At 38.0% G+C, this 13,135-nt stretch overlaps 2 protein-coding genes across 5 annotated transcripts in view; one reads left to right on the forward strand and one right to left on the reverse strand.

The window, feature by feature from the left end:
- impact (impact RWD domain protein) overlaps nt 1–4,545 on the reverse strand; it is a 69,125-nt gene extending 64,580 nt beyond the window's left edge. Inside the window, exons 1-4 of one of the 3 annotated variants that reach the window (XM_015353850.2) lie at nt 4,271–4,545; nt 3,725–3,853; nt 1,824–1,876; nt 380–442 (exon numbers count right to left, since the gene is read on the reverse strand). In XM_015353850.2, coding sequence (XP_015209336.1) covers nt 380–442; nt 1,824–1,876; nt 3,725–3,853; nt 4,271–4,315 — 290 coding nt within the window. In that variant the 5' untranslated portion in view covers nt 4,316–4,545. The remainder of the gene's footprint in view (nt 1–379; nt 443–1,823; nt 1,877–3,724; nt 3,854–4,270) is intronic. The other 2 variants (XM_015353849.2, XM_015353851.2) reach the window with 2 other exon arrangements.
- Nucleotides 4,546–4,792: 247 nt separating this feature from the next.
- Nucleotides 4,793–13,135, forward strand: part of osbpl1a (oxysterol binding protein-like 1A) — a 53,265-nt gene continuing 44,922 nt past the window's right edge. Inside the window, exons 1-7 of one of the 2 annotated variants that reach the window (XM_006634049.3) lie at nt 4,793–5,483; nt 8,431–8,551; nt 9,846–9,931; nt 10,027–10,101; nt 10,415–10,526; nt 10,961–11,046; nt 11,889–12,033. In XM_006634049.3, the coding sequence (XP_006634112.2) occupies nt 8,431–8,551; nt 9,846–9,931; nt 10,027–10,101; nt 10,415–10,526; nt 10,961–11,046; nt 11,889–12,033 (625 nt within the window). In that variant the 5' untranslated portion in view covers nt 4,793–5,483. The remainder of the gene's footprint in view (nt 5,484–8,430; nt 8,552–9,845; nt 9,932–10,026; nt 10,102–10,414; nt 10,527–10,960; nt 11,047–11,888; nt 12,034–13,135) is intronic. The other variant, XM_015353841.2, reaches the window with a different exon arrangement.

Consider the following 13,135-nt stretch of genomic DNA (forward strand, 5'->3'; position numbering starts at 1 on the left):
AATGGGAAACAGAATAGCCCTTTGTATTGCACAAAGAATGCATTTTTGGTTTTTAAACAAAAATAATTTTGAACATATTTTTGTTTTTTAAACAAAAATATGTTGTATGAAGACTTACAAAGTTCATCTGTCTGATACTGTATGTGACCAGCTGAAAAAGCGGGTTGTGAGAGCCTACAAAACTAACTGTCAATGAGCACAACTGCACAACCTTCAGAAAAACGCATAAGATCTGCTTGTAACTCACTAGGACTGCATACTCATCAACAACTGTCACAGAAGAAAACAAAAAAGACCACACCACATCTGAAGAGTGAATTACATGCTAGATATAATTTTTGAAGCCAGCATTCTGGTATATCAGCACTGCTTGACTTACGCATATAGTTCTTCTAGGCTGTTCGAAAGCTCCATTCTCTCAGGTCCTCTGAGCCAAGGAGCGCTGCAAAACAAATAGATTTGAAATAAGCTGTTTTCAAATAGCAGTTATTCAGACAATTGTTTGCAAAGATGACTAAGAAGCCTCCACTTTCTGAAAGCTGCAGGAGCAGTTCAGAAGTGTGTGCCTTGCATGACAAGCTAGCATGTCTAAACAATGGTGAAAGGAAAGCAGTTCAAAAAGACACTTTACCCAGTGTAGGGATAAAGTCACTTAGCCCTGTGAAAAGACTGCACTTAGTGGATAAAAAATACTTCAGGAATACCATGGCATAATTTAACAGCCTACATCTGAAGTGTAGCTTTTATGTTGTTTTGGCTTCAAAGACATGGGATTAAGGTTAAGGAATACAGAAATATTAGATCTCCTTATTCATTTGTTTACAGTGTTGTGGGCTCCCTTGAACGCCCACAGCAATCATCCACACCAGGCATTTTCCCCTGCAACAGAGCTCGCTGTATCACCTGCAAGTACATATCTAACACCGAATTCATTCAAGACCCCTCTGGACAAGTCCGGATCACTCTGATGACATACAGTAGTGTATTTCCAAAACCTCATTTACTGCATCTCTGGCAGAAAATGTCTAGCTTTTTACAGGAAGGAGACTGGGAGACCGCTTCAGGGAACGTATCAGAGTTAGGACAGTCAAAGATCACTCCAAACCCATAGTTCCCCATTTCATCTCTAACCCCATTGATCACACTGATATCTCTGTCTGCGTTCTCACATAGGCATTTCTTAACTCCTATTGCAGAAAGACATCCAAAACTAAAATTATTCTTAAAATTGGATCACATCTTCCCCCTTATCTCAAAGACAGACTAATCTCCTTCTAAATTCTGTCTATTGCCAGTTCTCTCCTGTTTTCTCTGAGTTTCAACACTCGTTCTCGTGTCTCGTCAGAAATTTGCAGCTTTCCTTTTGTCCCTCACACCTGAGGAAAGCTTGTTGTGCTTCTTTCCTTAACCTTTAAGCATGTGAGGAACCTTCCTTATTAAATCATATGAAAATGTTGTTCTTGTACAGAAGGCAGCCCCTCATCCCAAACTAGAATTTCCAAGACAATAAGCCAATGTGGTGACAGTGTCCAGTAGGAGGCACTGTGCCACTTGGCCACTAAAGATCCCTTGACACTGGGATGCAAAAGCAGGGAAGTTAACCCTGGTGTCCAGTTTACGTGACACTGCTCTTACACAGTCTCACAGATCACAGATCTGCAGTGCAGTGGGGCAGCTGGTGCTGAATGGCAGCCGAGGGGTGCACTGCACTGCAGTGGTGGAGGAAGTGAGACTCACCCTCTACATGAAGCATTTGGCAACCTTTGAGATGAAAAGTGGTATACAAATTCAACCAGTTACTCTTATTTATTATTAATACTTACTTCAGCTGATACATAGGAGGTGCAGCAGTTGGATACTCTGGAGGAAGAACAACCTGAGTAAAAGTGAAAAGCATATATAAATGTAAATGTCGAAAGACTGAAATCATCTCACAGCAGTTGATAATTTTGTTATATCTTCCTTTCATCTATGTGCTCGGGATGGCTTAAAGGCATATTGAAGCCAGCGTGCATTCTCATAATTAATTAATCTTCATATTTAAATAGGACATGAATGTGCTTATAAAGCTCTTTGAAGATACACAAAGTCACTACTGCTACAAACACCCTCAGTAAGGCTTTTATAAAAAAAACACAGGAAAAGTCAATTTGCGTAGATACTTTCTTGCATCATAACCCTCCTTGTTTTCAAAAGAACATGGTTTGATCTGCAGAAATTCTGTAACTCAAATGAAAATAAAAATGAAGTCTCAGTAAGGGGAGTCCAGATGAAAATGGGAATTTCAAAATGAGGGGGGCCATAGGGATTTGGAAAATAAAAACCTTCTCCTTGTCGATTCCAAGCTCGGACTCTGCCAGGCATGCGGCACAGAAGAAAAATGTTCTTCTTTTAGCTTTTTTTCCACCTAACATTTTGCTAAATCAAAATCCTCTTAATTGAAACCATTTAAAAACTTGTCCCAATGACTTACAGTAGAGATAACCATTACCTATGGAGCTGAAGTAGCCCGTTTGATGTTGAAGTATAATTTTGCTTGCCCTTCTTGGTAGTTCTGCTTATGACCTGTGGCCTATGACCTGTAAATTCCATTATTCATGGAATGGTCACTACATGTAAATAGTCCATCTTCAGTGCAGCACCACCTGTCACCTGGTGACAGCTCCAAAGATGTTTAAAATCAAATCGAAGTTTATTTATCAAATGCACAACAATACAGAATGCAGCAGTAGTTGCTGGCAATGAAATGTCTTTTCTGTGAGCTCACAAAAATCACAAGAATCACAAAAATCACAAAATTAAGGTTTTGAAAATAAGGTTACATAATAATAGATAATAATGTAATAGAAATTGAATAAAACTCAATATGAAAAGAGCTGCTATGTATCCATGGTGTATGCAATATATTATGTCCAAGTAGTTCAGTATGCTGAATACAATGAAAACTGTATGTCCATGTAGCCATTACAGGTGATCTGCTGAAGGAGCTGCAGGTTGGCTGTTTAGCAGTCTTATTGCCTGGAGGTAGAAGCAGTTCCGTAGTCTGTTGGACTTTGACCGAATGCTTCGATACTGTTAACCAGATGGTAGGAGAGAAAACAGTTTGTGACTGGGATGACTGGGGTCCTTGAGAATGGACCTGGCCTTCTTAAGACATCTAGCTGAGTAGATATCCTGGGTGTTTGGTAGCACACAGCCAGTAATGACCTGCGCTGACTACATGTCCATTTACATGTCCATCATACAGTATGTACATTTTATGTGTTTGTACAGTGTATGTGTTGACAGGCAACAAAAAACTAAACCTTTTAGTCTTGAACAGAGTAAGAGACCTAATTCGACTATTCAAAACCTTTAAAGACACTGACGAAGTCAGCCCAGTGAACCTCTTCAGAATCAACTTGATCCAGAGGACACAAGGAAAAGTATGTGCCAGTGCATTCAGAATTGAGACCATGACACACTGACACACAGTGCTCTGGGGTTCTGGAAAAAAGGAGGAACAGTCGAGTTTTTGAAGAGGATACCCTAGCTTTTTTCAGGAAACAGTTGCATGAGATCCAGGGATCAATTAGTTACTAACGAAACCATACCAGACACACTAAAAGACCCAAATGGTTTCCTCTTGTTTGTAACTTTTGTTATGTTCTTCTTATGAGTGATTACTGGAACATACTTCAGAACTGGGTGCTACACATGCCTCTGACTTAGAAACAGCCCTTACCTGCAAGCATAGTGTCCATTTTGGGTGTTCTTGATTATCTGAGATTTTTATACAGAAAATTCTCGAGGCTTCATCAATAACACACCAGTCGTCTCCATATATTGAGGAAAGTGCTTCAATCTCGTCGATCTGTTGGTAAAACCAAATACAGACTCAGTGTCTCTCTTGCCTCATTAGTGTGGTGGTTTAATTCGAATAGCATCAAATCTAAACCAGGTTTCTGTTTACACATCAGTGTATCTTTCTCAAATCCAGAGCGTTACGGCATTTATTCTCGATTTCATTTTTAATTCATCAGAAAATCTAGGGAGAAGAGACAGTTTTTATATTGAATTTTGAAACATCACGGTTTTTGAAAAACAGTGTGCAACAGTCTGCAACACAACACCACCGAGAACTAAGTACTACTAAAACAGTTCTGCAAAATACTTATTTCACATTGCCCTTTTGATTTATAGAAAACACGTAACACAGAGATTAAAAACGACTTGTTTATCCATGTGATTCAAAATTCAAAATTGTGATTTTTTTTTCCTGGACACGTACTTGAGCCTGGAGATCGTCCCCTACATTAACTGCAGAAGCAGCCATTCATTCATGTTTTCTCCAGTTGCTCTGGAAACTGAAAGCAGCAATTCAGGCAACAAGACTGACAGGGTGTCGAGGTGTGTAAACAAAAGTGTTCAATCACCCTCTCAGGTGTGAACTTAGACCAGATGCTCACTTTCTGCAACTACTCCACTACCTCACTAAAGTTACACACAGACAGACTGGTCTAAGCTGCAGCTGCAAAGAATCGGAAACCTATTTTTATTTTCTACTTCCGGGGCATTCTGGACAACGCGTTAACCCGGAAATAGAAAAGACCCTAGTGACAAATATTTAAATTGAGGAATTTTGGATAGTTAGGACCGCATCACTTCGAAAATATATATTTTTTTAAAAAGCAGCTAATGCAAACTGTTATATTGAGCTTCAGTAGTTCAAGCTGTTTTTCGGCAGTATTTGATACATTGAAAATGTATTTTGCAGACGATTTAGCATCTGTCCTTATCACGGATTAGTGCTTTCATATGTTGTTTATAGGACGAACGCATAACTCCCAAGTTCCTGTTGATCGATTATTGCATTTATTATGCATATGTGCTAATAAAGTGACTGAGAGAGGTATTTCTGAAAGGTCTTGTTACAAAAACACACTGCTCGCACAAGTTTCAAACTGCCAGGGAAGACACGCTTCACCTGTCTCAGGTGTGCAGGCGCTTCAGCCTGCCTGCCCCCTTAAAACATCAGCTGATGCCTAATAATTCTTGCTTTTCACTCACAGTGTTGCTCAAGGAAATCGCTGACGTTTTCACTGAGTAAACGAAATTGCAAGGTTCTTTGTTGTCCACTAAATTTAAAAGACGTACTGTTTAAATGCTTGAACTTAAATCGATTTTTTTGGTGTGTGTGGAGAGGATTCGTTATTAGACGTTTTGCCTTAAAGAGTGAGTGTTTTGTAAACAGGAAGAGTCAAACATTTTGGGTTCAATCACATGCTGACTCACATACGGAGAAACTTCCCTTTCTACGTCCACAGTGAACTTGATCAACATGCTAATCTTGCAGTCGTGAAGCTTGTGATCACCAACTATTACGCTGAAACACTAGCACTTTTGAAAGGCGAGATAGGAAATCCCGTGTTCGTAAAACCGCCGTATTTTTCGTATCCCATAAAACTGTCTGAGATGACAAAGGGATCTGATTCTAATTAAAGGTAAGTAAAACTGTATTTTAGTTCTCGAGGGATTAAATGAATTTAAAGAGTGAGTTTAAAAAGTAATTTTAAAAACGCAGCGACGTAAATGAACTCTTTGTTATAATTATTGTTGTTGTTTGTTAATGCATTACCGGAGTACTCATTACTTAAATAGCGAAATATGTACAGTATGCCACGTCCCATTAGAAGTGCTTTATGATATACAGTATAACCCATATTCTCTCAAAATAAATTGCGTGAGTTGACCTGCTGGTGAAAGAAGTCCCTCTACACCCTCTCTTTGTCACTTTTGTGCAAATAATTTTGTTAAGAGCAGATTGCAGTTACAGAGAAAAACTATGGCAAGCTAAACATGTTTTTAATGTATAAATGTATTTAACTTCGCATTTTTCGATGTCATTTGTAAAATAGGTTTAGAATTAGATTTATGGCCTGTGTCTTTTTCTAACATAATAGTAGGGTTAGTAGATTTGTAAGAACCCAGGCCCTCCCAGTTTCAAACTGGGAAAGTCTAATCCTTTAATAACATCAATATGAATACGTAACCATATCTGGCATCCCTGAGGCAGACAGGTGTGCTTTTGAAACTGTTATACAGTATATACACGTTTACCATTGTATCTTAAGACCTGAATACTGAATATTTTTTGTCAAGTTCTCATTTCATGACTCCTTATACATTATCTGTATCTATATTGCTTGTGTTTTTTTTGTAAATCCACACTGTAAGTTTGTTTCACTTGTTTCAAAAACAGAATCATGTGACAAAGGTTTTAACTACCAGGACGTTTTCATTATTTCTATTATTATTTTTAAAGAAACATGACTATTTTCAGGAAACTTACTCAACTCAACTAACTCTAAAGAAGTATGCTTTTGTTGAACCATTTATTTAGGCAATGCAAAGCAAATAAAAATGCATGTAAAGGTGGCTTGTTTCTTTTATGTAAATTGCCAGATTATGTCTTTATAACGTCTTCCCATAGGAAGTGTTCTTATACATTATGGGGTCTTAAAACACAACAGAAGAAATACACATACCCTTTATTGTAGGATATTTAGAAATTGTTGCTGTAAAATACTGAAAAATATATATATTATTGGCCTGTGGAAAACATAAATAATATAGTGAACCTGACTTTGCCTGGAATTGAATCAGCAGGTTTAACTAACAATGGATATGCTTCAAGTCTATTTGGAATGTGAAGATGTAATTTTTACTCTTCGCACATACACGATATTGAATTGAGCCACTAGAGGGAAGCCATGTGTAAGTGGAACAAACTTCTACTTGACCTGAACAGAGCATTTTATTTCCATATTTTTAATCATTAAGGCTATAGATGATTTATTTTGTATTATAGATATAAAACATTATCTATAAAAGAGAACTATGTTTTGTTTTGTACTTTTAAGCATACCACATGTTCCATCATAGAGTCGTCTAACATTTTGCAGTGATGGTGTTTTCAAAATGAGATGATTAAAAAACAGATATTAGTTTTTAAAGACAGTCCCTTGTGTTTGAAGAATGTTTCACCAAAGAATGTTAATTCACTAAAGTAGTGACCAATAAATCCTCATGTTGAAAAATACATCAGTTATTCACTGGAAATATTACAAGCAAGGTGACTGCTCTTTAAATCTTTGTTCAGAAGCATTACTGAAGCATTACCTTTAAAGCAAAAAGCGCTATAATAATCACTTGTATTGAAGAATTGTGAAAATGCCAAAAAGGGTGATTACTATTTGTTAGTTCTGCTCACAAAGTAAATAAACTTGTATGATCTGAACTTAATTATTTATGTATTTTGGTGATACTTTTATCTCAATGAACAACATTTGCATGCATTTACAGTATACAGGTGGGAATTGTACAGGAATGACTGAGTTGAAATCCCTTGACCAAGGTTACAGCAGAGTCTCTCCTGGGATCCTGTTGCTGCCTCTTAGGTCCACTGGGTTGTAACAGTATTTGGGGAAAAAGAGTAATAGGAGATGACACTCTCTGACATGCTCGGTGTTCTGGGCTTGCCAGTGAAATAATGATGATTGGTACGTGTGCAAAATCAATACTTTTAGAAATAACTATGCAGTAAATATAATGATATGAAAGCTTACAAATTCAATACAGTAGTAAAAAATAACCTGGTAATTTGATCAACTCTGCCCATTATCTCATACACTTCAATAGCTACGATATCGAAATTTAAACTTTTTATTTTTTTGGCCTGATGCAGCCCAAGACCTGTTCAGTGTTTTGGTCTGAAATATTTCTATACCCTTATTTTTGCCTAAGAATTAATGACCGTAGTGGATAGGTTTTTCTTCCTAACAGGTGTTCATTTCAAACTGTCACCACCTCCAAACACTCAGGGTTTATAAATTGCCATGTCTTACTCACAAGCACTGCTCTCAGTTGCTTTGCACCGGTGTTTAATAATCATGTAATATGAAAGCATGGCAATGACTTATGTTCAAACTTGTGAGCCTGCAGCTGAAAGTCTGCTAAATGAGAAGGCTAATAGCATTTAACAGAGACCCATTCACAGTAAAAAAGTTTTGCAGTGTAGGAGTGTAGAATGTGTGAGAATTAAAACTGCCATGTATGCACGTGCACGTGTTGTTCTTGGACGGCTATAGAGCTGTGGCACAAGAAAGTTTGTGTTTGTCTGAAAAGAGCACCTGTTTATTCTGGAACTGTATACCACACTAGGAAAATAGGAGAATTGGTAGTACCTACTGTAGCTTAAGGCAAAAGGCCAATTCTCTGCTCAAGAGAGCAGAGTGCTTTCATGTTGTATGGACTAGCCTGGCTGTTCATATCTGTTGGTTCACAGCCCATTCTCACTATGAAATAATTTGCGCAGCGAGGTCCTTGTTTTTCCTACCCTGACTTCTTTTTATTCTAACTGTTGGTTCTGCTTGTACTGTACTGCTAAAGATGGAAGTGAACCCAGAGGATCAGTTTCTTCACGATGCCCGAAATGGAAACCATGAAGGAATTCGAAAGGTTTTGGAATCCAAGAAACAAGGAGAAACAGACATGAACATTAACTGCAAAGGTATTCAGGCATGATCATTGTGTTAACTTGGAGCAGGTTCATGTGTATATGTGATGTATACATTGTTGTGTACTGGGGTGGTATTCTCATTACACCAGTATGGATCTTGTATCATTTTTCTAGCCCAGGGAGACAAGGAAGAGATCCATGCAGCTCACTCATTAGCTCCACCATAGAGAGCCACGAATTTGGTCAGGTCCAGGACAGGTTGGAGGCTTGGGATTTATTCGACTACGTGCCAATTAGAAGTATGTCTCTGAGGCTTACGTGAGGCACTGGGTTAGCTTCAGAGGTCAGTTGTCATGGGCTAGAAATTGGTGTAAACCGTACATAACCACACATCCATCCGTTTTCTAAATGCTTAATACAATTCAGGGCTGTGGGGAGCTGGAGCCTATCCCGGCAAGCAAAGGGTGCAAGGCAGTCCATCGCAGGACAGACACAGACGCACACATTGGTGGTGGTGGAGGGGAGACCCCATTACCTGTAAAGCGCTTTGAGTGGAGTGTCCAGAAAAGCGCTATATAAGTGTTAGCAATTATTATTAATTATTATTATTATTCAAACCAGGACTATTTTTCCCAGAAACAATTAACGGCCATTATGCCTTTGGACTGTGGGAGGAAACCGGAGCGCTCGAGGAAATTCACATGAGCACAGGGAGAGCATACAAACTCCACACAGACAGCGCCCCAGGGCCCCAGTGCTGCGAACCTGCAATATTGTCCACTGTGCCATCGTGTCACCCCTCCTAGCCACACAGATTGAGCTTTTTTCTTTGTGTAGTTAGGCAGACTCTCTGTGCAAGACACTTGAGCAAGGTAATAAAATTCAAGCTAAGAGGTGAATAGTGGTCCAGGATGTGTAGTTTAGTGTATCAGTAGAAGGGTCTAACATAACCCTCTCTCTCATCCCTCTGGAGCTGAAGAAGCAAGATGTGGTGGGTGTTTTCCACCATCTTAAAAAAATTCAGAACACCTCCTCTTTAGGGACAGAAACATTGCACAAAGCTCATGTATGATAGAATATTGCTTTCCTCATTACTGTTTGATTTTATTGAAATGGTTCTCGCAATTGTGCATCAGTTTTAGAAAACAGATTGTCCCTTGGAGGTCTTTAGCTCCATTACCTCTTTAAAATGCTGTGTCTGTTAATTTTCAGTAAGCTTAGTCCACTACTTAGGGTGCACGTAAGGTTAGGTCTGGACTACTCTTAGTTTTGCAAATTATATACAGTATATAATGTTAGCATGGGATATTAATTAGTGGGTGTCTGGGATCTCTGTCTCTGGCAGGGAAGAGCAAGTCTAATTTAGGATGGACACCTCTTCACCTTGCATGTTATTTTGGACACAAAGATGTTGTGGAAGAACTACTAAAGGTAAGAGTCTTCAGTTTTTCACCTATTCCAGACTTCTAGTAAATGAAATGGAGCTCCTTCTCTCTCAGTTAAATGTATATATTTAACCTGTGCAGGCTGGTGCGGATGTAGATGTGTTAAATAACATGGGGGACACTCCACTGCATCGAGCGGCCTTCACTGGGAGAAAGGTAGGTGTGTTGATTCTGTGTGATGCTTTCATCCAAAGCCACATGACATTTGTACCCATTTATGTAGCTGTGTGTCTTACTATTCTCTCCCTGCCAGTGGTGTTCCATTTTGTTGAATTGCAAACGATGTGTGCCCCATTCTTAAAATGAATATTTTAACAAAAGATTAAATTAACAAACTGAGTTCCTCTGTCCAGACAAAAAGTCCAGACAAAAAATGTCATGAAAATGATATTTCTTGCCTGCAGTATATGGGTTCATTAAAAGGGTGTTGGATTTCTTTTACTTATTGTTCCATTTCTTTATTTTTTAGGAAGTCGTTATGTTGCTGTTACAGTATAATGCTTGTGCTACAGTCCTCAATGGAACAGCACAAACTCCAAGAGATGTCACTAAAGATGTAGAGATCAGAAACATGTTAGAAGGTACAGTGAATACTACAATTTAACATATTTTAAAAAATAAAAGCTCCAAAGCTTTGTACATATAAGAACATATCATCAAAGATGGAAAGTTATAGTAATGTAGAACACAGGTTGTGTAACTTTTGGCACGATCATGGCATTAAGTATTAAGTTTATATAGATAAGATATGATCTGTGTTTAAGGAAGTAATGATGTACTCTAGTTGGTTATGATTTTTTTGTGTAATTACCCCAACGTTTTATTATCCAGCATTGCTGGGTACCTTGTGCACTTCTTTACCCAAATAGGTGTACAGGAGGTGTAACAAGCTACCCAGCCAATACCCCGGCTTTTTCAAGAAAAGGCTTAAAGATGTTCTTGGATGAATTAGCTCCTAACTACTGAACGGGCAGACAGAGCAAATAGCCTTTATTAACGTCAGATCCTTTAACAGCTGCAGAGAGGACCGAAGAGAGGAAACAAGAAGAACTGCTTTTAGAAGCTGCCAGGGAGGGCAATTCCACCACACTTACTGAACTGGTAAGGTTGTTCATCTTAACTTGGGGGCACTGCACTGGGTTTGCTTTTAATCCTTTTAAAACCACTGATGTGCAGTTTGTTATCTCTGTTTCAAACACAGAATAGAATGTAGTTGTGTGGGAAAGTAGAATTTAAACATTTACAATGTAAATATATGCGCAGTTTGCAGATCTTTTGTAGTTAAACCCTTTTGCCTTGATCATAATTATAGAAAAAATATGGTTCCCTTAATTTTACTTGTTGATCTTTGTGTTTTTTTCCCAATTGTAAATACTTCTTAGTGACTGCAGGTGTGTTCCATTGTGCACTGTTTTTAAACTATCTGTGTTCTGTGAATCACAGCCACAAAGCATTTTTTTTCTCATACCGTAACACTGAAACCATATACAGTATATGGGATATTTTATTTTGATGTGGTTGATCTGTGTAAATGGTTAGACATTTGTCCTACTATAGCTATGCAGGAAATGCAAGAAGCGAAGGAGAATACAGAACAGAAAGGAAAATTTTGCTGTGTTGAAGTATTGAATAACCCAACATCATACTAATAAGAATCTGTATTTGCCAACATTGAAGACTATCCTACTGTTAAAAACAAAAATTGAATAATACTCAGAATCCTTTAGAGTTGCATTAAAAAAAACTTATTTTAACAATGACCTTACAGTCATTGGCCTATTACATGGAATATTACATTATAGGTCCTGTGAAAATGAAATGATCAAGCTGCATTAATGTAGGATGGCTGCATGTCCTTCAACAGGCTGATCTTTTAGGAAAATTGTTTTTATTGCAATTGTTAAAGCCTTTTAATTTCGGTCTTTCGTTTTTCATTTTTGCAGCTCAACAGGAAAAAGCCGCCTGACATCAATTGCTCAGACCTGCTGGGAAACACCCCACTGCACTGCGCTGTCTACCGAGGCCAGAAACAGTGTGCCATCAAACTGCTGAAGAGTGGAGCAAGCCCCAACATCAAGAATCAAAATGGTGAGTTAAAAGTCAGCTGTTTTAAAATCAGTTCTTGGAGAGTGTATGTAGCACAAAGTTTCACAAAGTAACTACATCTACTTCCTTGGTTAGAAATAATAATAAATGCTTACACTTATATAGGACGGCGCCTGTTTACAGTATTGTGTACCCGTCACTATACTGGGGAATTAGGACCCACATGGACCACAGGGTGAGCGCCCCCTGCTGGCTCCACTAACACCTCTTCCAGCAGCAACCTTAGTTTTTTCCAGGAGGTCTCTCATCCAGGTACTGACCAGGCTCGCACCTGCTGAGCTTCAGTGGGTTGCCAGATGTGAGTTGGAGAGTGATATGGCTGCAGGCCAAATAAGTGTCTGATTTTTTTTTTTAATTCTTTAATCAGATATAACCATTTGTAAAGCAGGACATTTCCTGGAGAAATGAAGCTGCTGGCTCAAAGTTGCTACAGCATCCTAACAGAGATATGAATACACGACTTGATGCTGTCTGCTCAATTTCTGTAGTATATGGATTTAATTATCCTCATTGATGTAATCCTTTTCCCAAAGCAAAGGGATTTCATGATTAAATATAATATAACATAAGGTTCAGTTGAAATAACAATAAATGACAGCTTCAGCAATTTGTTCAGCTTTCTGCTCCTACTGTTATTGTACCAGAATCGTTTGCAGTGTAGTAATAGACCTGTGTTCTATGCTCCCTGCTGTTATATCTAAATTACTTGTGCAATTTCATTATAAAGTATAAAAGCACTGCTTGACCTGAAGACTATAAAAATATCAGATTTGTTTAAAATGGCTATATTAAAAGTGCAAGTGGGATTCATATAATTATCAAAATTGTATAAAAATGCAGAGGAATATGAACAAATTTTCCAATATACCATTTTATCACACTCGAATGAATATTTCCTCAGAAAACTGAAAATCAAGTGTTTTTTGTTTCATTAAATAAAACTTGTGTTATTAACTGTATAGTTTTTACACACTGGCTAGTATCAACAGGTACTTTAATTCCTGCATACATTTCTTCAAACTCAGTTGTTTATTTAAACTGCTTATAGAATTTGGAAATAGAACAGTAGCTCTAGAATATTTAA

The sequence above is a fragment of the Lepisosteus oculatus genome, chromosome 6 (assembly GCF_040954835.1).
Source record: "Lepisosteus oculatus isolate fLepOcu1 chromosome 6, fLepOcu1.hap2, whole genome shotgun sequence".
In the NCBI taxonomy this organism is placed as follows: domain Eukaryota; kingdom Metazoa; phylum Chordata; class Actinopteri; order Semionotiformes; family Lepisosteidae; genus Lepisosteus; species Lepisosteus oculatus.